This window comes from Anomaloglossus baeobatrachus, chromosome 4 (assembly GCF_048569485.1).
Source record: "Anomaloglossus baeobatrachus isolate aAnoBae1 chromosome 4, aAnoBae1.hap1, whole genome shotgun sequence".
Lineage (NCBI taxonomy): Eukaryota > Metazoa > Chordata > Amphibia > Anura > Aromobatidae > Anomaloglossus > Anomaloglossus baeobatrachus.
In genome coordinates this window covers 614402738-614428063 of record NC_134356.1, presented here as the reverse complement: position 1 = coordinate 614428063, position 25326 = coordinate 614402738, and the positions used below count along the sequence as shown (strand labels likewise).

The 25326-nt window shown below is 43.8% G+C and overlaps 1 protein-coding gene across 3 annotated transcripts in view; it reads right to left on the bottom strand.

Moving 5' to 3' along the window:
* LOC142304154 (zinc metalloproteinase-disintegrin-like MTP4) overlaps positions 1-25326 on the bottom strand; it is a 115012-nt gene that overhangs the window by 3487 nt on the left and 86199 nt on the right. For all 3 annotated transcript variants that reach the window (XM_075346245.1, XM_075346246.1, XM_075346247.1), the window contains 12 exons: positions 23179-23268; positions 19005-19200; positions 17022-17082; positions 16785-16932; positions 13443-13523; positions 10892-10967; positions 7491-7599; positions 6763-6856; positions 6376-6435; positions 5410-5469; positions 3344-3430; positions 1724-1786 (listed from right to left, as the gene is read on the bottom strand). In XM_075346245.1, the coding sequence (XP_075202360.1) occupies positions 1724-1786; positions 3344-3430; positions 5410-5469; positions 6376-6435; positions 6763-6856; positions 7491-7599; positions 10892-10967; positions 13443-13523; positions 16785-16932; positions 17022-17082; positions 19005-19200; positions 23179-23268 (1125 nt within the window). The remainder of the gene's footprint in view (positions 1-1723; positions 1787-3343; positions 3431-5409; positions 5470-6375; positions 6436-6762; positions 6857-7490; positions 7600-10891; positions 10968-13442; positions 13524-16784; positions 16933-17021; positions 17083-19004; positions 19201-23178; positions 23269-25326) is intronic.

Below are 25326 nucleotides of genomic sequence, written 5' to 3'. Positions count from 1 at the left end.
TATTCTTAGTCTTCAAAGTTTCTCCCTTTTTACTCCAAACGTAAAAATGGTCATTATGGACAAACAGTTCAATTTTAGTTTCGTCAGACCACAGGACATGTCTCCAAAAATTAAGGTCTTTGTTCCTGTGTGCATTTGCAAACATTAATCTGGCTTTTTTATGTTTCTTTTGGAGTAATGGTTTCTTTCTGGCAGAGCGGCCTTTCAGCCTATGTTGATACAGTACTCATTTCACCGTAGATAATGATACAATCTTACCAGCTTCCGCCAGCATCTTCACAAGGTCTTTTGCTTCTGTTCTTGGGTTGATATGCACATGTCTGACCAAAGCACATTCATCTCTGATACACAGAACCAGACTCCTTCCTGAGTGGTACGATGGCTGGACATTCCCATCTTGTTAGTACTTGAGTATAATTATTTGTACAGGTGAATGAGGCATCTTCAGTTATCTTGAAATTGCACCGAAGGATAAACCAGACTTGTGCAAGTCTACAATTCTCTTCCTCTGATCTTCGCTGTCAAATCAGGCAATATATTGCCTCGTAAAACCACACACAATTAGTATACAGATAAGACCAGTATGTGTCTCTTTCTGTATATGTGTCTCTTTCTGTCTGTGAGACTTTCTGTACATGTGTGTCTCTTTCTGTGTGTGTGTCTCTTTCTGTGTTTGTCTCTTGGTGTGTGTCTCTTTCTGTGTGTGTCTTTGGGTGTGTGTGTCTCTCCATGTAAGTCTCTTTTTCTCTATGTGTCTCTTTTTGTGTGTCTCTATGTGTGCATGTGTCTCTTTCTGTATGTGTCTCTGTCTGTGAGTCTCTTTCTGTGCATGTGTCTCTTTGTGTGTGTGTGTCTTTTTCTTTGTGTGTGTCTCTTTCTGTGTGTCTTTTTCTCTGTATGAGTCTCTTTCTGTGTATGTGTCTCTTTCTATGTGTATCTCTTTCTATGTGTGTCTCTATGTGTGTGTGTGCGTGTCTTGCTGTTGGTGTGGGTCTCTTTCTGAGTATGTGTCTCTTTCTATGTGTATCTCTTTCTATGTGTGTCTCTTTATGTGTGTGTGTGTGTGTGTCTTTCTGTGTGTGTGGGTCTCTTTCTGTGTCTCTTTCTCTGTCCATAATAGGAGTCTATAATAACAGATTTATTACCAATTCCATTGACTTTAATGTAAGCAGGGTTTTTGGTGAATAACTGTGAAGCGCGGAGTTAAATTTTTCCCTCAAAACATAGTTTATGAAGTTCCCTGAGTCAAATGAGGTGACTGTGCAAAATTTTGAGATTGTAAATGCGACGGTGCGGATTCTTCAGCGGACATACATACACACACATATACACTCAGCTTTATATAATAGATTTTGGTTCCTAATTGACCTAAAACGGGAAAGGTTTATTCTGATTTCATGTCAGATAGTGAGAAAAACATGAGGATGTGTCTTTTTAGATAGTGGATGTAAACTTCTGGTTTCAACTGTATGTCCTTGTCTATCTAATATATGTATGTATATATATTTAATATCAATTACATTTATGAATCTATCAATCCCATATCGACCTATTTACTTTTTATCTTTTACCCATGTACTAATTTATATAATGTCCATCTTTCTAATCTTGATCAAATACATGATTATTAGCCATTATTACTTGTAATGTAAATCATTAATATCATCTATATTATATTATTTCAGACAGTTAAAGCTTGTCAGTAAATAAGAGAACACTGTACCTGCGGTGGTACTGGGGGATACATTGGTCTGTATGGAGGGGCAGCAACTGGCTGTGGAAATGCCTAAAAGGAAACAAAACCACAATAAAATCAGAGCAATGGTGTTAGACGTCCCATGCTGGTCTTCTAAACAAATCTATCTCAATTTATAGTAACGTGCAAATTGGATTTTTTTTTATCTAACATCTACTCTCCTGAACATTAAAATTGCATTGCCATAAAGGAAAAGTTGTGGAATTATGGAAATGACAGGACAAATAGACATGGAAATGATATAGAAAAGATGAAAAAATTGAAACATTCTCAAATCATCTAGATATATTCAGTATTAAGTATGAGCTCCACATGCAAAAATAACATCCTTGGCTGCTATCAATGAGGTTATTAATGGTTTTCTTAGGAATGTTCTGCAACACTTGGGCAAATCATCAAGATCCACCATTTAACGACATTCCAAATATGTCAGATGGTAGACAAGTCCAAACACGCTGCAGACCATGGTAGTACGCTTAGCTACACACAGTATCATGATCGAGATGTGGCCTGGTGTTGCCGTGTTGAAAAATGTCTCCTGTGGAACTTTGATTTACTGGTGGACCGGTGTACAGCCATTTCTCCAATGTAACCTTGAGCTGTTAGTAAACTTGAAATGAAGAACAGTGGAATCCGGCTGCTGTACATTATGCCACCCCATATTATGCCATCCTGCCAAGGAGTAAGACCAGTGACGTTTCCTCGTGAAGGCCTCTTTATGGTGTTTTCCATGTGATCTCCAGAGCAATCTCCAGGTATCAGTGCATGAAATACAAAAGTGGAATTCATTGCTGAAGAGGACAGACATTCATTCCAGCCTCCATTGCCATCTTGCTCTGCCTTTGGGAGCGGTGGCGTGAAGTCAGCAGAACACCTGTAGCTGGCTTAGGCCAATGTCATGCAAACACCTTCTGGTGGCATGGTGTGGCATAACATATAATAACCTTCAAGACTTAATTCCAGGTATACCAACAGCATTGATTTAGTGCTGGAACCAGTGGCACAGTCAGTTCTCCAAAGTGTCACTGGATCCAATTTTAACACAACACCAATGTACATGTTGCTCATGTTACTGTGAGTAGCCTGTGTTGCCTAAACAAGCTATCATAGTCTGCAGCATGTCCAATCTTGTCTCCTATTAAGCACTTCTGGGACATCATTGATTGGATTCGGCAAGGTTACTGCCAGCGGTGGATCTTGATGATTTGCCCAAGTGCATTCAGAGTGGCAGAAGATTCCTCAGTCAACCATTAATAACCTCATTGATAGCAGGCAAGGCTGTAAGTACGGGGATTTCTGCATGAGGCACTCATACTCAATACTGAATAAATCGAGAGGTTTTAAAAATGTAGTTTCCATAGTTTTATCATTCGTTTCCATTAACATGTCTATTGATAGATAATTTTCGGAATTGCATGACTTTTTCTTCTTTGTGTCATGTTTTCAATCTTGAGTATTTTAATCTAATACCAATAAAATGTATATTAGTATGATGTGTAATGTCATTAATATTAGTAATCAGATAGTTTCTACGTTATTTCTTTGCAGAATAGTGAAGCGTGTCAGTAATTAAGGGCACACTGTTACCTGCGGTTGTTTTGGGGGATACATTGGTCTTTGAGGGGCTGCATAGACTGGTCTTTGAGGAGCGGCAGCAGCTGGCTGTGGAAATGCCTAAAATGAAATAAAAAAACAAACAAACCTTCAATGTTATAGCTGAAGGGCGCAGATTCTTGGGACTTTGGCACCTTGGGACATCATATTGTGTGTGGGGAGGTATCATGTCTGTTGGAGAACACTGTGGAGTATCATACTGCAGGGAGCATGCACTGAGGGGCTCATACTGTGCGAGGGGGTATCATAATATGCAATAGCATCATACAGTGTGTGGGAATGAACTGTGGGGGCATCGTAATGGGTGGGGGCACTGTGGGCAACTGTATGCTTGAATGCACTATGGGGACTTCATGCTGAGTGTGGGGAGGTACTGTGGGGTACCAAACTGTGGGGAATGCATTGTGAGGGCAACATGTGTTTGAGAGCATTATATTTTATGTTGCCATCATAATATGTGTATTGGGGGCACTGTGGGGAATCATACAGTTAGGGCATTTGAGTGGAATCATACAGTGTGAAGGGGCATTCTGGGGGTCATCAAAGTAAGTATAAGTTATTAAAGAAGTAAGATCACTAATGGTTTCACTAGGTGTCACGTGTGACAGACAGTCATGTGGTTTCTGGCCATAGAAGGCCACAGCGTTTGGCTTTCTATTGTTTCTGCTGTCAGAATTCATTGGTATAGGTAGCTTTCCTGCTGGATTCATGTCTCCTCCTTTTGGACCCAGCAGGAGCTCGCCTTCCATCCAGCTGCTGATCATCAGTATTCCCTTGGTGTTTAAATACCCCTTCCTTCCTTTGGACTGTGCTGGTGATATTTTCAGTTCTTTCAAGCTGAGGTTGCAAGCAGGTGGCTTGTACTCATCTGTGATATCATTGCTAAAAGCTCTGCTAAACGTCTACCTGAGTCATCTGTAGATAAGTAGTTCATGCTTTTCCCCCTGTGTGTTCTCCTTATGTGTTCTATAGTTGATTAGTGAGGTTGACGAAGAGCTCATCCCATCCTTTCCCTATTTAGGGCCCAGCACTAGGGATAACTAGGGTCAGGGATCTGGCTCGGTGCATAGGTGTGGAACCCATCTAGGGTGGTGAGGGACCCCAGGGACCAGCAATAGGGTCAGTCAGGTGTCACCATCTTCCCTCTCACTAGATACAGGGTTTCCCTTACCTTTTGCTGCTCACTTGGTACTTCCCTATACCTTGCATGACACTAAGCAAGTGTGGGTGCGCAAAGACTGGGGAAGGTTAAGGGTCTGGTTTAGCGTAAACAAAATGTCAGACTGCTGTGTTAGTGCAAGTTGCAATTAATGTCCCTTTTTACTGTAACCTAAAGGGCACTTTACATGCTGTGATATCGCTATCAATATCGCTAGCGAGCGTACCCGCCCCCGTCGGTTGTGCGTCATGGGCAAAATGCTGCCCGTGGCGCACAACATCGCTAACACCTGTCAAACGGACTTACCTTCCCTGCGACGTCACTGTGGCCGGCAAAGTGCCTCCTTTCTAAGGGGGCGCCCACCTCCTTCCTTCCTCATTGCCGGAGGACGCACGTAAGGAGATGTTCGTCGTTCCTGCGGTGTCACACATAGTGATGTGTGATGCCGCTGGAACGACGAACAACCAGCGGCATGCACCCCCAACGATATTATGAAAAGGAGCGACGTGTCAACGATCAACGATTTTTGACGTTTTGGCGATCGTTGATCGTCGCTCCTAGGTGTCACAAGCTGCGATGTCGCTAACGACGCCGGATGTGCATCACTAACGACGTGACCCCGACGATATATCGTTAGCGATGTTGCAGCGTGGAAAGCACCCTTAAGACTGGGAGGTGTGCAGTAATTAAAGTATTGGTGTATGTGTGAGAGGATTTTTCACATGTAAAAATGCAGGTGATCCCACAATATCTACCCTAAATATCTCTTATCAGCCTCCATCACTGGTAAATGCTGAATAAGGTCAGTTCATGCTCTGAGTCAGCAATCTCCAATATATACTGTTAGCTGTGGGTGTGATATTTCCTGCCTTATACTTACATGCTGGAACTGTGGTTTGTGAGCCTGGGCCGGGGGGTGAGGACCTGCCGCATGTGACATCTGTGTGGGTAAAAAATAATAAAGCAGGAAGATATCAGTATGTATAAAAAATTATGGGCAGTCATCAATTTTCTGTAATGTCAAAATAATAAGAGTCTAACAACTCCCACAATGTTAGCCAAAGGTCAGCTACAGAATGTCACACTGCGTCCATATACAGAGTAAATACAGTGTCCAGATAAATAGTGTCATATAACATAAAGATGTATAGTGTCATATAAAATCCAGGTAACTAGTGTGGATTAGTCGGGCGCCATAGTTTAGAATAGATTATAGGGGCAAAAGACTGTTAGAAAGGAAGCAAAGTAGCTGGGGGTTGAAGTAGTCCAGGTGGGGGATCATAAGGGCATGCACTAGTGTTTTCGCAGCTTCATGGGAAAGGAATGTAAAAATACGGGAAATATTTTTGAGTTGGACTTGGCAGGAGGTGAAGAGGGCTTGGATGTGTGGCTTGAAAGAGAAAGCAGAGTCGAGGGTCACCCCCAGGCAGGGGAGCACGTAGGACTGGGGAGATAAGCAGCTATTGACTTCGATGGATAGGTCGGTTGGAGGCGTTGAGTGAGGAGGAGGAAAGATGATGAATTCTGTTTTGTCCATGTTCAGTTTTAGAAATCGAGCAGAGAAAAAGGATGAAATAGCAGACAGACATTGGTGGGATTCTGGTTAGTAGGGAGGTGATGTTAGGTCCAGAGAGGTAGATCTCCGTATCATCAGCGTAGAGGTGATACTGAAAGCCGTGGGACTCTATGAGCTGTCCCAGGCTGAAGGTGTTGATAGAGAACAGCAGGGGTCCAAGAACTGAACCTTGAGGGACACCGACAGATAGGGGGCGAGATGAGGAAATGGCGTGAGAGTGGGAGACGCTGAAAGTTCACTACATAAAGGTAAGGAGATCACCAATGATACCTGAGGCTTCTGAGACTGAGCAGGTGCCTGTGGGGGATACATCGGTCTTTGAGGATATTGCTGTGAATGTAAAAAAGGTAACGTCACTTTATAAAAGAATTTGTACTGGAAAGAGCGATGAGAGAATTCAATCCAATGGAAAACACGAAAACCTTGGATTACACTGCCAGGATGGATTGAGAGGACAATGGATTGCTCTAGGACAATACATTGCATTAAAGAACCTTATTTTTTAAAGGTCCTGCATCTCTTCTAACAGTAACATTTGAGTACTACACGAATCGTCATTTGGTCTCTTAGAGATCAGGTTTTTTCACTTAAGGAGTACCACTACTATATCAAAAACATTCTAATGAGAAACAAATACGATCCAGTTGATCATCTTACTCTTGGATTGTGAGGATAGGAATTTGGTTGGAGAGGAGTCCGATTTTGGATTCCGAAGGTGGGGTTGGTCACACCTGAGCCGGCTCCGGCAGACCTGAGAATAGAGAGGAGTGAGCTGTGTCATGGTCCTTTCCAGAACAAGACCCAATTTATCTTGATCTCCCCAATTATTAATCCTACCTACCTCCGTCCATATCGAAGCGTTCTTGGAGATAAGAGCAATTACAGAACGCTCGTGTCAAATAGTTTTCAAAAAAAGAAGTCAGAATCTTGAATTTTCTTTACCTTCTGCCAATCAGTCAGTGATAACATAAGGGCAAACATCCACAATCAGCTTCAAAGGGGTCTCTTGGCCCATAGAGGTGCACCATTTGTAAATACGGACATTTTGAACCGCCCCCCAACTACTGGGGAGATCTTGGTGGTCATGCCCAATAATGCATCGCTTGCAGAATATAATTGAAAGGAAAGGACCCTAATGATGGTGGAGGCTATAAAAACATTGTATTGAACTCATTGACTGTTTCTATCTTGCGAAGCTTTTCTATTGAAATCCAATAATGTATCCTGGCAATGGTTAGCAAGCCAGACGATAGACCAGCAACCAGGAGCAACAACTAATATATCACCAGGACTGATTATATTTAGCCCCTGGTTCCCTCAAATTCACCTTTTTTAAGACTCCTATGTTCCCTATATTTCTCTTTTATTCCCACTGCTGCTCATACCTCTGCGTCCTTCTCTTGGACCTTCTGTTATACAGGGCAAGAACCACAACAACCAAAACGAGGACCACGATAGCGATGATGACTCCAATTGCGATGTAGGCGGCGTTGTCTAATTGGAAAACAGGAAAACAAAGTATTGTATAGAAATGTATGGACAGTATAAAAAATTCTAATAATGTCCAATAATCTCCAGCCCGATGTAATCATGCTGCCCGAACTACGACCTGCATGAACCATAGAAGAGCTCCAGCATTGCAGCAGTATATGCTTAAGGCTATGTGCGCACTAGAAATGTGAAGTTTCTCAAGAAAATTTCTTGAGAAACTTCTGCCAGTGAAAGATTTCCGGACCTGCGGAAAAAATCCGCACCAAATCCGCATGCGTTTTTGCCGCGGATTTGCCGCGAATTTGCCGCGAATTTGCCGCGGATTTACCGCGGATTTACCGCAGGTTTGTCCCTGCAATAAATAATAAAGATAATCGATAGACAGATAATGGATAGAGGGAAAGATGGATAGATGAATAGATAGATAGATAGAGGGATAGATAGATGAATAGATAGATAGATAGATAGATGAATAGATAGATAGAGGGATAGATGGATAGATAGATAGATAGATAGATAGATAGATAGATAGATAGATAGATAGATAGATAGATAGATAGATAGATAGATAGATAGATAGATAGAGGGATAGATAGATAGATAGATAGATAGATAGATAGATAGATAGATAGAGGGATAGATAGATAGATAGATAGATGAGAAAAACCTATATAATGTTCCACCTCCCTGCATTTTCTAAGCTGGTACCCTTTAGTGACTTTCATGTGGCACTTAGGATACTTTCACACCTCCGGTTTTTGCTATGCGGCACAATCCGGCACTTTGCATGAAAATCGCAACCGGTTTTTTTTGCTGCCGGTTGCGATTTTCCTGCATAGACTTTAATTAGTGCCGCATTGTGCCGCATGGCCTTGCGTTCCGTCCGTTTTTTGCCGCATGCGGCAGATGTAGCCGATGCGGCGGCCGGATGGAACGTTGCCTGGCACGTTTTTTCGTGCGGCAAAAAAAACCGCATCGCGCCGCATTCGGCCGATGCGGCACATTTTTCAATACATGCCTATGGCGGCCGGATGCGGCGCGATGCGGCAATAACCGCATCCGGCCGCCGCATGCGGTTTTTGCCACTGCGCATGCTCAGTAGCATGCCGCAAGCGGCAAAAACCGGACTGGCCGCAAAGGAAAAACCTATGCAAAGGATGCGGTGTTTTCACCGCATCCGTTGCATAGCTTGCACAGCCGGATTGAGCCGCAGAGCTCAAGCCGGATGTGTGAAAGTAGCCTAAAGGGTGCTTAGCCTTGTATTTAGCCATAAAATAAATAAATAATTAAAAAAAAATGACGTGAGGTCCCCCCATTTTTTGTAGCCAGCTAGGGTAAAGCAGACGGCTGCAGCCTGCAGACCACCGCTGGCAGCTTCACCTTGGCTGATAATCCAAAACAGTGGGCACCCCACGCTGTTATTTTAAATTATATAAATAATTTAAAACAAAAAACGTGGGGTCCCCCCCATATTGGATCACCAGCCAAGGTAAAGCGGACAGCTGGGGTCTGATATTCTCAGACTAGGGAGGTCCACTGTTATTGGACACTCCCCAGCCTAAAAATAGCAGGCCGCAGCCGCCCCAGAAGTGGCGCATCCATTAGACGTGCCAATCCTGGCGCTTTGCCCCAGCTCATCCCGCGCCCTGGTGCGTTGGCAAACGGGGTAATATATGGGGTTGATGCCAGATGTGTAATGTCACCTGGCATCAAGCCCTGGGGTTGGTGAGGTCAGGCGTCTATCAGATACCCGACATCACCAACCCAGTCAGTAATAATTAAAAAATAGACAACAAAAAAAGTTTTATTTGAAAAAACACTCCCCAAAACATTCCCTCTTTAACCAATTTATTGAAAAGAGCACAATCAATTCCACGTCCGGCGTAATCCAATAAGGGGGGGGGGGGCACGGCGATCCATACCATAGTCGCTGTCCCAGTCAATGAAGAACAGAATGTTCCCCATTGGCTGGGAGAGCAATGCAGTGACCTGAGCTAACATCAATAGGTCAGCTCAGGTCACTGCAGGGGATGCCGAGCGCTGCCATCAGGAGCATAGATGAGATCATTACCTTCTGTGATCATCTCCTGTACTGCTGACGTCAGCGCTGTCACTGACTTATCGCGAGAGCCCGTGACGTCACCGCTAGTGACAGTCTCGGGCCGCTCGCGAGTCGGCCCTAGACAGCAGTGACAGCGCTGACGTCAGGAGGCAGGAGATCGTCACAGCAGGTAATGATCTCACCTCCTGACAGCAGCGATCGTCATCCCCGCGGCTCCCAGCACTGCAGGATGTCCGTGTCTGCCTGCGCTGCCGCGTGACAAGCTGCTGACACTGCGGGCAGACACTGACACCCTGCAGTGCAGGCAGCCGCGAGGCCGGAGCAGGACACACACTGCACAGACACCTGGAGGTCGCACGGAAGTGCTTCTGTGCGGCGTCTAGGGAGTGCGACGTGTGTTTCCTCTGCTCCTCTTCCTGGCATAATGACATCGCTTCCTGCAAAACCGCAGGCAGCGATGGGCATTACCGCAGGTAAATCGCGGCTATTCCGGTGGTATACCGCACATCATTGCTACCTGCGGAATACCCCCGGAATACCGCAGGTACCTGCGGAAATTAATGGACATGCACATTTTCTCAAGAAAGTTTCTCGAGAAAATTTTCTCAAGAAATTTTCTTGAGAAAAATCCGCACAGTGCGCACAACTATTTTTTTTCCTCATTGAATTTCATGGGAAATGTCTGCACAAAGATTGCAGACATTTCTCAAGAAATTTCCGGGGCAAATCCGCGGGTAAATCCGCGGGAAAAACGGTCTAGTGCGCACATAGCCTTACTCTGTTTCACAAAAATATACTTTGAAAGGCAGAATATGCATCTCGAATGATTAAAGTGTTCATGCCAGCTTCTCCTGTTCCCAAAATCCTAGGCCGACAGGTCTCTGCCTATATGTGTGTATATGAATGAAGGGAGATAGTGGATGTGATCCGCGCTGCCGGCGGTGCAAGAAGGCTCAGAAGACGTGGTGCGGAAGATATGCAGTTTATTGAAGTCTACGCTTTTCGAAACCTACCGGTTTCCTCATCAGGACAAACCGCAAGCTGGTTCTGTTTTTTTCTGATGAAGAAACCGGTGGTTTTCGAAACACGTAGACTTCAATAAACCACATGTCTTCCACCCTACATCTTTGAGAGCAAGGGGCCCATATACTGTGCTCCATCTGCACTGGGACCCCTGCTTTCTATGTCTGTCTGTGCACACAATTCTGTATTACTTGTTAATTTTGTACTGACCATTGCCAACTCTGGTGTCACAATTAGGGTACACCCAGCCTTCTTCACAGTAACATTGCAGCTCGTGGTCACAAAGCTGTAAGAGAAGTAAAGTCGTTAGGAAATGTCCAATTTTATCAAACTCAGTCGGGCAGACACCAGGAGCCGCTGGCTTTTCTATGATGTACACAGGCGGCCCACCAGTACTCTGTTGCCCAAAGGGTCACATACATCTGGAACCAACACTTATGAAGCCGTAAGGAATAAAGCATATAATAGGTGGAGAAACCCATATACAGACCAGAGAGCCAGTATTGCTCATACAGCTTTAGTTTGTTGCAAAGTATCAGCATAGATAAAAGTAAGGATTCAGGGGAGGAGATTGCCGAGAATCGAAACATTGTAGAAAACTCCTGCTTTACAGTGGATTATAAAAGTTTAGGCACCCCTGGCCAAAACGATAGTTATTGTGAAGGGTTAAGCTAGTTGAAGATGAAATGATCTCTAAAAGACAGAGTTAAAGATGACACATTTCTTTAGTATTTTAGGCCATTTTATATATATATATATATATATATATATATATATATATATATACACATACACACGGTATATATACAGTATATATACATGTATATATATATTTATATTTATTTTTTTCATCTTTACATTTTAAAATTAACAAAAAAGGAAGATTGGCCGATGTAGAAGTTTGGGCACCCTTCATGGTTAGTATCTACTAGCACCCCCTTTGGCATAGCTTGTAAAGGCTTTCTGTAGCAGCCAAGAGTCTTAAGGCCACTTTACACACAGAGATAAATCTGCGGCAGATGTGTGGTTGCAGTGAAATTGTGGACAATCAGTGCCAGGTTTGTGGCTGTGTACAAATGGAACAATATGTCCATGATTTCACTGCAACCACAGATCTGCCAAAAATTTATCTCTGTGTGCCTTTACAATTCTTTTTTGAGGGATTTTCATCCATTATTCCTAGTTAAAGTCTTCCAGTTCTGTGAGATTCCTGGCTCGTCTTGCATGCACTGCTCTTTTGAGGTCTAGCCACAGATTTTCAATGAGGTTCAGATCAGGGGACGGTGAGGGCCATTATATAACCTTATGCTTGCTCCTTTTGAGGTCATCTATTGTGGATTTTCATGTGTGTTTAGGATCATTATCCATTTGTAGAAGTCATCCTCTTTATTTCTCTTTTCAACTTCAGCTTTTTTACAGATGATGCGTTTGCATCAAGAATTTGTTGAAATTTCATTGAATCCATTCTTACCACTACCTGTGAAATGTTTTGCGTGCCATTGGCTGCAACATAACCCCAAAGCATGATTGATCCACTCCCATGCTTAATGGTTGGCGATATCTTCTTTTCCTGAAATTCTGTTCACACATACCTTTGATCATTGCGACCAAAGAGTTCTATTTTATCCTTATTGATCCACAGGACTTCTTTCCAAAATGAATCAGGCTTGTATAGATGTTCTTTTGCATTCTTCTGACTCTAAGTTTTATGGTGAGGACGCAGGAGAGCTTATCTTCTGTTGACTTTTCCATGAAGTCCATACTTGTGCAAGTGTCTTTGAGCAGTAAAACAATGTACCACCACTCCAGAGTCTGCTAAATCTTCTTTTGTCTTTTGCAGTCAATCAGGGGTTCTGATTTGCCTCTCTAGCAATCCTATGTCCAGCTCTCAGAAATTTTCCTTGGTCTTGCAGACCTTATCTTGACCTCCACTGTTCCTGTTACTGCCATTTCTTAATTACATTTCGAACTGAGGAAAGGGCAACTTGAAAACACTTTGCTATCTTCTTATAGCCTCCTGCTTTTTGGGTCTTCAACATTTTTATTTTCAGAGTGCTAGGCAGCTGCTTAGAAGAACCCATGGCTGCTGTTTCTTGGATCAAGGTTAGAGGAGGCCGGGTTTTTATAAATCTGTGAAATTTGCATCACTCGGCCTTTCCTATCAATGATAGTCAACAAGTCATAACCATAACAGGCTAATTAAGGTCTGAAACCATAATCAGTTATCTGAGCACACAAATTTCCAAGGGTGCCCAAACTTTTGCATTGGCTCATTTTCCTTTTTGTAATTTTTAAAATTTAAAAGATGAAAATATTCTTTTTTTAAAAAACAAAATACAAAGGAAATGTGTCATCTGTAACTTTATGTCTTTTAGAGACATTTAATCGTCAGCTTGCTTAACTGTTCACAATAACAGTAATTTTGACCAGGGGTGCACAAACTTTTGCATGCCACTGTATGTGTAAAGAATTATTCTATTCACTGAAAGCAAGAAGAAATTTTAAAAATAATGAGGTTTTATAAAACAAATGATAAACCTGCACCCGGCTTTCCATGATTCCTGCCCAGCTATGCAGCAATACATCCCTTGTTACTAAAGTGCTGCATACAAATGGCAGCCGCATTGGTTGTCACCCAGACAAATAAAAACTGATAATACCATGGGTGTTTTATACTTTGTATTATATTTAGATTTATGTTCTGTACGTACACAACTGGATTAGGATGGAATAAGAACAAGACTGCACAGATAGGACTCACTGAATTTCCAGGGCACCGGGCAGCACATTCTGCAGACTCGGTGAACGCCGGTATCTCACTGCAACGTCCATTTATACATACCTAGAAAATGCCAATATAGTCAGTGTTAGAATCAGAATGAAATCATGCAAACAAACAAGAGGACTTGTGATTTCTATATATTTTACCTATCACTGGCGGACACAGAGAGAAGAAAAGGGGCCCCCTGTGCAAGAACAGTCTATGTGATCCCTGTGCAAGAACAGTTTATGGGCCCCTGTGCAAGAACAGTCTATGGGGTCCCTGTGCAAGAACAGTCTATGAGGTCCCTGTGCCTGAACAGTCTATGAGGTCCCTGTGCCTGAGCAGTCTATGGGGCTCCTGTGTAAGAACAGTATATGGGATCCCTGTGCAAGAACAGTCTATGGGACCCTTGTGCATACCCAGTGTATGGGTCCCCTGTGCAAGCCCAGTCTATGGGCCCCCTTGTGCAAGAACAGTTTATGGCCCCCCCTGTGCAAGAACAGTCTATGGGGCCCTGTGCAAGAACAGTCTATGGGGTCCCTGTGCAAGAACAGTCTATGGGGCCCTGTGCAAAAACAGTCTATGGGGTCCCTGTGCAAAAACAGTCTATGGGTCCACTGTGCAGCTCAAGAGCTCATCAAAATACACAATCCCGCCTGCTTTGGAGAAATAAATGGGACCCCCCAACCTCCTGGTCCCCAGTGCGGCTGCACAGGTTGCATCATTGATATGTCTGCCCCGGTTACCTATATATACCGTCTACATGGGATCTTGATGCAGGGACACACATTATATATTTGAGTTTCTGCACCTTTAAGGCCATGTGCGCATGTTACAGATTTGGTGCAGAAATTTTCTGCATCAAATCTGCACCTTCTGGCAGAAAAACGCACCAAAAAACACGTGCGTTTTTGTGCCATGCGTTATGCTTAGTGAGGTCAATGGGTGGAAGGGGTAAAAAAACAAAGGAAAAAACGCACCAACAATTGACACGCTGCAGAAAACTTTCTGCATCAAATCTGCATATAAAAAATAAGCAACATGTGCTCATTCTCATTGACATTGCTTGCATAAAGATAGACATGGAAATTTGTGCCGCCCACAATCTGCACCAAATCTGCATAAAAAAATGCACTGTGCGCACACAGCCTAAATGAAATCTGCCACCCATCCAAATGCAGCATGATGTAGGGGCAGAAATCATGATTCCAGCACTGTGTCACTTACTGGGTTGCTTGTTGTTACAAAGATATATTTTACCTGTATGGGTTGCTTGTTGTCATTTTGATAAAATCTGTTTTATCTGCTGCAGATCTACCTGTTCTCTAAATACTGAGCTCTGTATAACGCTGCCTCCACACCACTGATTGTCAACTTTATGCCTAGGCACAGTGTAAACAGAAATCTGCCAATCAGTGGTGTGGGTGGGATTATGACGAGTCCATGAATACTGATGACTACTGCCATGTTTACTAGTCCTCAAGTGAGAATCTTTACACTCGCGAGTGACTCACCAAATCTCGCATCACATCACCCCGGCACGGCCGCACACTCTCCTGACAGGAGCGAGTCGGCTGCATGTATTTCTATGCAGCTGAGCCGCTCCTGACTGGAGAGCAGCAGGCCGTGCTGGGTGATGCGATGCGAGACTCTCGCGAGTCACACACAGGACACTTGCAAGTGTGACTCCGGCCTAATAAAACAAGAAAACTACAGCAACCAGCACAGTAAGGGACACATCATTGGAGTTAGGTTCCTTCAACATTATGCTGCTCTGAAATTAGATGGCAACAAACTAATGACATTCCCTTTAATTTGTAAGAGATTTTTCTTTGCTTATTTGTTTTTTTTATTAAATTGTCATCCTTTGACCCCTTGGTCAGCACTGCTGGTCACCTCCGCAACATAGGGAAAGGTTACAGAGTTGGGAAAAGGAGAAGGCAGAAAAACCACTTCCCTCAAAACTGTGAGAAAGGCCTCACATTAGACAGTGTTGCCTAATCCGAAAGTTGGAGAACAGACTTAAATGGCTGAGATGGAAAGAAATGTATGTAGGTCCCATCCTCCAGAGAGGGGGGGGGGTTACAAAAACAGTCGAGCGAAGCTGCACTGTGCATGTTGGTACAACTTCAATTTACGTTATGGAAAAAAAAGTGAGATACCCCGTGGAAATGGAGTAAAGGCAGCATCACACGGTACGATATATCGGGCGATATGTCGGCGGGGTCACGGAATTCGTGACGCACATCCGGTATCGTTAGAGATGTCGTACCGTGTGACACCTCCGAACGACTGTTAACGAGCAAAATACTCACCTTATCGTTGCTCGTTGACACATCGTTCATTTTCATAATGTCGTTCCTCCTATTGTGCTCCGGTTGTTCGTTGTTCCCGAGGCAGCACACATTGCTCCGTGTGACACCCGGGAACGACGAACACAGCTTACCTGCGTCCTGCCAGCTATGCGGAAGAAAGGAGGTGGGCGGGATGTTACGTCCCGCTCATCTCCACCCCTCCGCTTCTATTGAGCGGGCCGCTGTGTGACGTCGCTGTGACGCCGAACGTCACCCACAGCGAGGTCGCTAGGGAGGTAAGTACGTGTGACGGGGGGTTAAACGACTTTGTGCGCCACGGGCAACTATTTGCCCTTGACGCACAAACGATGGGGGCGTGTACGATCGTCACACGCACTTACCTCCCGAACGACCTCGCTATGGGTGGCGAACATCCTCTTCCTGAATGGGGAGTGACGTTCGGCGTCACAGCGACGTCACACAGCGGCTGCCCAATAGAAGCGGAGGGGCGGAGATGAGCGGGACGTAACATCCCGCCCACCTCCTTCCTTCCTCATTGCCGGCGGGACGCAGGTAAGCTGTGTTCGTCGTTCCCGGGGTGTCACACGGAGCGATGTGTGCTGCCTCAGGAATGACGAACAACCTGCATCCAGGAATATGAGCAATATTTTGAAAATGAACGACATGTCAACGAGCAACGATAAGGTGAGTATTTTTGCTCGTTAACAGTCGCTCGTAGCTGTCACACGCTGCGATATGTCAAACGATGCCGGATGTGCGTCACGGAATCCGTGACCCCGACGACATATCACCCGATATATCGTAGCGTGTAACGGGGCCTTTAATCAGAGGGGTGCGAAGAGTCAAAACCCTATTAATATTGGTGCGGTATCCAAAAATATGCCATGAAGTTTAAAAATCTGGATGATCTCTTTACCAAAGTATCTAAATAGGAGGCTTGGAATTATTATATTACAAATGGATCCCAGTGCTGACCATGTTCCCATATGTCATAGTTCTGGGACTGGGAACCTAGAATACGTACTTTATCATCATCACATTTTGTGCCCGTCTCCACGAATACTTCTGGTTGGAGATTTTTACATTGTGAGGTTCCGCAGAAACCAGCTCTAACGATCGGTCGACTGCTCCCTCCAGCACAGAACAATACTCCACACTGCGCCCTGCTGGAACTATAGAGTTAATAACAGATTAGACATGATGGACCATGTAGCATACATCAAGATTTGTCATGTCCTCACAGTCCACGGGAAACACCTACCTAGGTGCAGGGCAATAATTTTGGAAAGTTTGGTAGCAGAATTCTTCTGATGCTCTTGACCCTAGTATAGACAAAAGGTTTAAAGATTTCTAAAAAGGCAAAATAAAAATGTAAACGTATAAAAGGAAATGTCATAAAATCACAGGCGTCCAATACTTAATTCCCTATAGGAATATGTAGTGTTCGATATAGTCCTGGACAGACCTGTCACGATTCCTCTGTGCAGAGCATCTTGCACACAGGTGATCCTCTGCCGCGCCTTCCTGAACTACACAGCAGTTACATGTTTATTTGTGCAGAGCATCTTGCATTTGGAGATGCTCTGCTGAGTTTCTTTGAGCACTAGCTGACAGGTTGTTTGACAGCACAGGGTTCTATGCAGGTTCTGGGAGGTGATTTTACTCAGGTTTTCCACTTTCCTTGTAATTGCTCTGTTTCATTACTGAGCATGTGTGACGCCCTGGCGCCGCCAGGTGGTCACAGAAGAGCACAACACCCCACATAACACCTTTCCACACTAGGTCCCATCAGCCACAAAATCCTAGCCACCCCTTATCAGGGTAAGAAGGACACACCATTGGGCAGGACCAGGCGGATTGGGAGCGCCCACCTAGGGGTCTTGAGGATCCGGGGGCGGGAATACAGGAGTCTAGCTAGGTTCAAGTTGAAGTTGGAGGTGCTTGTGGAGCGGAGTCTGTGACAGTGACAGACTGTGGAGGTCAAGTCTGTGCCTAGTGGAGGATAGCCAGGGTAGTGGCCCTGGTCTACTGGCTAGGTGGCAAGCAGTGGACCGTGTCCAAAGGCGACGGGAGTCCGGTCACGGTAGATCCAAAGTGGACCGGGACAGGGTTGGAGCCCGCCGGTACCGACAGCGGAGATCCGGTCCGGAAACCGTGCACAGGCGGGGTACCTGGACCCTATGTAGAAGACGGTTGCAAGCCCCTTCTCTAATTCACCAGGCCTGGGAGCAAGGTTGCAGGCCTTGCTCCAGAAGTGTTAGCCCAGACAGAGCGAAATGGCAGCCCACCGTGGGGGATAGGGTATCCACAAACACCCACTGAAATCCCTAGGGTCAGTTTTCGCGGGCACATCTCCCAACCAGAACATACCGGGATCGGACTTCCCCCGTTCCATACGGAGTTGTCCAGAAGTAAGGAAAAATTACAGAGTGCCGGAGGAAGGGACATCGGTACACCAGCCGGATGTGGGACCCGAGTACACCCAGACGCGGCAGCCGGCCACTGACACCTTGGTTTACCAACAGACTTTTGTGCAATTATTCAACAGTGAGTACACCAACATCCCCCGGTCCGTCCCGGCGCGCCACCTCCGGTCACATCACTCCTCGTGTTCTGGACACTGAGCCCCGGGGCATCCACCCCTACCCACGGAGGGGTTAAACAACCAGCTGCCTCCCAACAGCAGCGGTGGTACTCCATATTACCACACACCGTGGGTGGCGTCACAAAGTATTCACAGCAATCCCCGTACATATACGTCCCCTTTTTGTTTGAGTGTCCGCGCGACCCCCGGGTTCGGAAATCCCTCGAGCCACTGCGGATCCGGATCCGAGCAGCCCGGCTGCTGATGTGGGGGCGGCACACATGCTCTCCCAGAACCTCGCCAGTAGTATTTTTTGGTTCTGCAGTTGTGCTCTTGGCTTGTGTTTTGTGTTCTGATCTAAGTTTCTTATCCTAGACCATTGATTGACTCCTCTCTGCCCGCTCCCTGTTCTTGTCATTACCTCCTGACTCCTGACCTCGGACCATTACCTGACCACGTGTCTGTATGCTCCCTGAATCTAATACATACTCTCCTGGAATTCTGACCCTTGGCCTGTGACTTGACTGCATTTTTGCTTACTCCCTGTATCCTGACGTGTCCTCCTGTTTCCTGAACCCGGCTTGTCTGACTACCCCTCTGTCTATACTATCTGTAAGTAGTGACTAGCATTACAAGACCATTATGAGGTTATTGCTTTACCTGCTCCCCAGTAAGTTTCACACTGGTCCCTAAGGGTGGGACAGTTCCCATTGTAACAATAACCCTCATTATTTTTGCAGGGAGTTCCATTTATTCGAAAGCGATCAGAGGGACACATGGCAGATTTCCCATCACACATATCGGACAAATCACATTCGTCTTTGGCCACTCTGCACACAGTACCCGCTGACATTAGCTGTAGATAAAGAAAAAAAATAATAATAATTTAACCAAAGACCATTATAATATTCATACCAGTTTTGTGATTGTTTCTTTTCTCCAAAACCAAGTTTAAAAAAGAAATGTTTATTAAATGATGTTAAACCCTATTATTAGGTTGTCTCACAATCTGTACATACAGGTGGCTCTTGAAGCACAGACTCCAGCAGCGTCCACCCCTTGTGAATCTCCCCCAAATTTTTGAATGGCCTTTTCTTAACAAACCTATCAAGACTGCGGTTACCCCCGGTTTCTTGTGCACCTTTTTTCTACCACACTTTTTCCTTCCACTCAACTTTCCATTAATATGCTTGGATACAGCACTCTGTGAACAGCCAGCTTCTTTAGCAATGACCTCTTGTGGCTTACCCTCCTTGTGGAGAATGTCAATGACTGCCTTCTGGACATCTGTCAAGTCAGCAGTCTTCCCCATGATTGTGTAGCCTACTGAACCAGACTAAGGGACCATTTTAAACGCTTAGAAAGCCTTTGCAGGTGTTTTGTGGTAATTATTCTAATTTTCTGAGATAATGACTTTTGGGTTTTCAATGGCTGTAAGCCATAATCATCAACATTAACACAAATAAACACTCTGCTTGTAATGACTCTATCTAATATATAAAGCTGAATGTGTGTATGTGTGTGTGTGTGTGTGTATGTATGTATGTATGTGTGTATGTCCGGGATTGGCATCTGCACCATCGCAGCTACAGCCACAAAATTTTGCACACTCACACTTCTGGACCCCGAGAGCGTCATAGGCTATGTTTTGAGGGGAAATTTTAACCCCACACTTTACAGTTAATCACCAAAAAACCTGCCTCCATTAAAGCGAATGGAGCTGGGAGCCACAGTGCAGCCAGAACTTCAGAAGAATGCGCAGCAACGCCCTTATATGAAATGTTGGCATGTCACAATGCAACCAGGGAAAGAGACAGACACAGACAGGGAAAGAGGCAGACACAGACAGGGTAAGAAACAGACATAGACAGGGTAAGAGACAGACACAAAGAGACAGACACAGACAAAGAGACAGACAGGGAAAAAGAGGGAAAAGAGAGTCAGGGTAAGAGACAGACAAAGACAGGTAAAGAGACAAAGAGACAGACACAGGGAAAGAGACAGAGGGAAAGAGGAAAAGAGACAGAGAGGGAAAGAGACAGATAGGGAAAGAGAGGGAAAGAGACAGACATGGAAAAAGACAGACAGGGAAAGTGACAGAGATAGATAGACAGACAGGGAAAGAGATTGAGACAGACGTAGAAAGAGACAGAGACAGTCAGAGACAGACAGGGAAAGAGACAGACAGACAAAGAGAGAGAGAGACAGACAGAGATATATACAGAGGGGGAGACAGACATTATAATTACATTTCTATCTATTTGTTTTGTGGTTTTTGTGTGCAGAATACATTTTTGTTAATGCATTCTATTTTGTTAACAGCAGTTATTAACCCGGGCGAAGCCGGGTAGTACAGCTAGTATAAATATATATGCGTTTCCCTTTTTGTATTGAATTACTGAAATAAATTAACTGTTTGATGATAATCTAAGTTATTGAGATGCCCCATATCTTTTGAGGGCATATGAATTGCTGGCTTGTGACACAATCTCTCCTGTAGGGGTCGCTGCAAGGAAAGTTCAACACACAGGATTCAACTTGTTGAAGATTCTATTAAAAAAATAGGTTTGTGTTTGGGAGACAATAAAGGAAATATGTCACCAAGTTTTTTTACTTTATCTGACAACAGCAAGATGTAGGGGAAGAGATCCTGATTCCAGCAATATGTCATTTGCTATACTGGGTGCTGCAGTTTTGATTAAACCTGTTTTAGATCTGTCAGTTCTCTGAATGCTGAGATCTCTATAACTCCGCACACACCATTGAGTCCACTGTGCATAGGCAGAAAGCTGCCAATCAGTGTTAGAGGCCTGGCAGCAGGTTTACTAGTCCTCTAGTGATAATCTCCTGCTAACAAAAGAGTGACTGTATGAAAAGTACACTAAGCAGCCCAGTAAGTGACACATCCCTGGAATCAGGGTGTGTATATCAACAATATGCAGCTTTCAGATTAGGTGGGAAGAAACTGGTAAGAGATTCCCTTTAACCCCTTCACGACCATGGACGGATCTTTCCGTCATGGATCGTGTCCCGGTAAGCCCTGCCCCCTACCGCGGGCAGGCGGCGTGGATCGGCACACATCACCTGTTTTCAACAGCTGACATGTGTGCCTACATGTTCCGAGTGGAATCGCATTCCACCCGGAACATTAACCCCTTAGATCTCGCTGCCAAAGTCTGGCAGCGAGATCTATATGCGCGCGGCCATGTTTTCTATTTACCGCCGTCCCCACCGGAAGTCACGTGAGTGATCACGTGACGTTCGGTGGTTGCCACCGTAGCACAGGGTCATGTGATGACGCCTGCTGCTAAGAAGTTTCACTTTCCTTTTTCCTCGGCACGGAGCAGAGGAAAAAAGAAAGTGACTATTTCTGCTGTTTACAGCGGTATAGCTGTGATCAGCAGATAGCGATCGGATTGCTGATCGCTATAGCCCCCTAGGGGGACTAGTAAAATAAAATAAAAAAAGTAAAAAAAAAGTTTTAAAAAATAAAAAAAAAAACAAAAAACCTAAAAGTTCAAATCACCCCCCTTTCCCCCCATTGAAAATTAAAGGGTTAAAAAAAAATAAATATACACATATTTGGTATCGCCACGTTCAGAAATGCCCGATCTATCAAAATATAAAATCAATTAATCTGATTGGTAAACGGCGTAGTGGCAAAAAAATTCCAAACGCCAAAATTACGTTTTTTGGTCGGCGCAAGTTTTACGCAAAATGCAATAACAGGCGATCAAAACGTAGCATCTGTGCAAAAATGCTACCATTAGCAACATCAGCTCGAGACGCAAAAAATAAGCCATCATTGAGCCATAGATCCCAAAAAATGAGAACTCTACGGGTTTCGGAAAATGGCGCAAAACGTACGCCACTTTTATTGGACAAGCTTGTGAATTTTTTTTAACCCCTTAGATACAAGTAAACCTATACATGTTTGGTGTCTTCAAACTCGCACCGACCTCAGGCATCATACCCACACATCAGTTTTACCATATAGTGAACACCGTGAATAAAAGATCCCAAAACCTATTGTGCCATCACACTTTTTTTGCAATTTTTCCACACTTGGAATTTTTTTGCTGCTTTCCAGTACACCATATGGTAAAACTTATGGTTTCATTTAAAAGTACAACTTGTCCCGCAAAAAACAAGCCCTCATATGGCAAGATTGATGGAAAAATAAAAATGTTACGGCTCTCGGAAGAAGGGGAGCAAAAAACAAAAACGCAAAAACGGAAAGTGCCCCGGGGCTGAAGGGGTTAAAGTATTATTCTCATCTCCAAGACCCTATCCCATTATGTAGTAGGTATAATAATAATAATAATATTAGCAAATACCTCCAATTAAAAATGTACTATAGTTCTCCTGATATAGCCACATCTCTTACCTCATGTGCAGGGCATTGCAGCTTAGGAATCCATGGTTACATCCACTCAAATATTGACAGTTAGTTAGATGCTCATAGTCATAACCATGGATACCTAAGCTACAATGCCCCGCACTTAAGGTAAGAGATATGGCAATATCAGGAGAACTGTACTACATTTCTAATTGGAGGTATTTGCGATTATTATTATTATTATTATTATTATTATTATTATTATCACACCTATTACATAATGGCATAGGATCTTGGAGATGGGAATACCCCTTTAAATCCCTTATATGTACCATTGTAATAATGTGTGTATCTAATACACTTTAGTTTTATAGTACTTCCCATTCTGATGGTAATTTTAACACAGGAGACAAATCCTAATTTGTGGCCTACAACTTCAGGAGGATATAGACCTACATGGAGGTACTGCAATGAATATTGAATACCGTAACTCACCTGGCAGTTTGAGCAGCATTCACCCTCCGCACATTGGGCTCTCTCTTTCAGTTTGCATGTGGCAGCATCACAGCACTTGTCAGTGCATTCCTGCAATATTGAGGGGGTAGATGGTTATCCCTGTGCCCGAAATATCTACAGAATGATGACTATGAGATGACCATGACTGCAAGAGAACCCATCCTTACACACTCAGCCCGATCTGAGGACAGCACAGTGCAGGGGAGAACCCGAGGAGAATGATATATAGGATTGTTGGAAAAGAGTCAGTATAACTCGTATTTTATTTATTGAAATCCCTGGTGGTTATATTAATGAGTCCAGTGGGCGGTCCTTCTAGTGATTGACAGCTACCTCTGCATGCAATCATACAGGAAGACTGTCAGTCATGGAATAAGACTGCCAGTGGACTACAGTCATATGAAAAAGTTTTGGCACCCCTATTAATGTTAACCTTTTTTCTTTATAACAATTTGGGTTTTTGCAGCAGCTATTTCAGTTTCATATATCTAATAACTGATGGACTGAGTAATATTTCTGGATTGAAATGAGGTTTCTTGTACTAACAGAAAATGTGCAATCCGTATTTAAACAAAATTTGACAGGTGCATAAGTATGGGCACCTCAACATAAAAGTGACATTAATATTTTGTAGATCCTCCTTTTGCAAAAATAACAGCCTCTAGTCGCTTCCTGTAGCTTTTAATGAGTTCCTGGATCCTGGATGAAGGTATATTTGACCATTTCTGTTTACAAAACAATTCCAGTTCAGTTAAGTTTCATGGTCGCCGAGCATGGACAGCACGCTTCAAGTCATCCCACAGATGTTCAATGATATTCAGGTCTGGGGACTGGGATGGCCATTCCAGAACATTGTAATTGTTCCTCTGCATGAATGCCTGAGTAGATTTGGAGCGGTGTTTTGGATCATTGTCTTGCTGAAATATCCATCCCCTGCGTAACTTCAACTTCGTCACTGATTCTTGCACATTATTGTCAAGAATCTGCTGATACTGAGTTGAATCCATGCGACCCTCAACTTTAACAAGATTCCCGGTGCCGGCATTGGCCATACAGCCCCAAAGCATGATGGAACCTCCACCAAATTTTACTGTGGGTAGCAAGTGCTTTTCTTGGAATGCCGTGTTTTTTTGCCTCCATGCATAACGCCTTTTTGTATGACCAAACAACTCAATCTTTGTTTCATCAGTCCACAGGACTTTCTTCCAAAATGTAACTGGCTTGTCCAAATGTGCTTTTGCATACCTCAGGCGACTGTTTGTGGCGTGCTTGCAGAAACAGCTTCTTTCGCATCCCTCTCCCATACAGCTTCTCCTTGTGCAACGTGCACTGTATTGTTGACCGATGCACAGTGACACCATCTGCAGCAAGATGATGCTGCAGGTCTTTGGAGGTGGTCTGTGGATTGTCCTTGACTGTTTTCACCATTCTTCTTCTCTGCCTTTCTGATATTTTTCTTGGCCTACCACTTCTGGGCTTAACAAGAACTGTACCTGTGTTCTTCCATTTCCTTACTATGTTCCTCACAGTGGAAACTGACAGTTTAAATCTCTGAGACAACTTTTAGTATCCTTCCCCTGAACAACTATGTTGAATAATCTTTGTTTTCAGATCATTTGAGAGTTGTTTTGAGGAGCCCATGATGCCACTCTTCATAGGAGATTCAAATAGGAGAACAACTTGCAAGTGGCCACCTTAAATACCTTTTCTCATGATTGGATACACCTGCCTATGAAGTTCAAAGCTAAATGAGGTTACAAAACCAATTTAGTGGTTTAGTAAGTCAGTAAAAAGTAGTTAGGAGGGTTCAAATCAAGAAATTGATAAGGGTGCCCATACTTTTGCATTGGTTAAATTTTGTTTAAATGCGGATTGCACATTTTCTGTTAGTACAATAAACCTCATTTCAATCCAGAAATATTACTCAGTCCATCAGTTATTAGATATATGAAACTGAAATAGCTGTTGCAAAAACCCAAATTGTTATAAAGAAAAAAGGTTAACATTAATAGGGGTGCCCAAACTTTTTCATATGACTGTATATACATGCAGACACCAGGGATTTCAAAAAAGTAAAATAGATGTTTTACTGAACTTTTTCCACCAAAATGCTCATCAATCTCATGA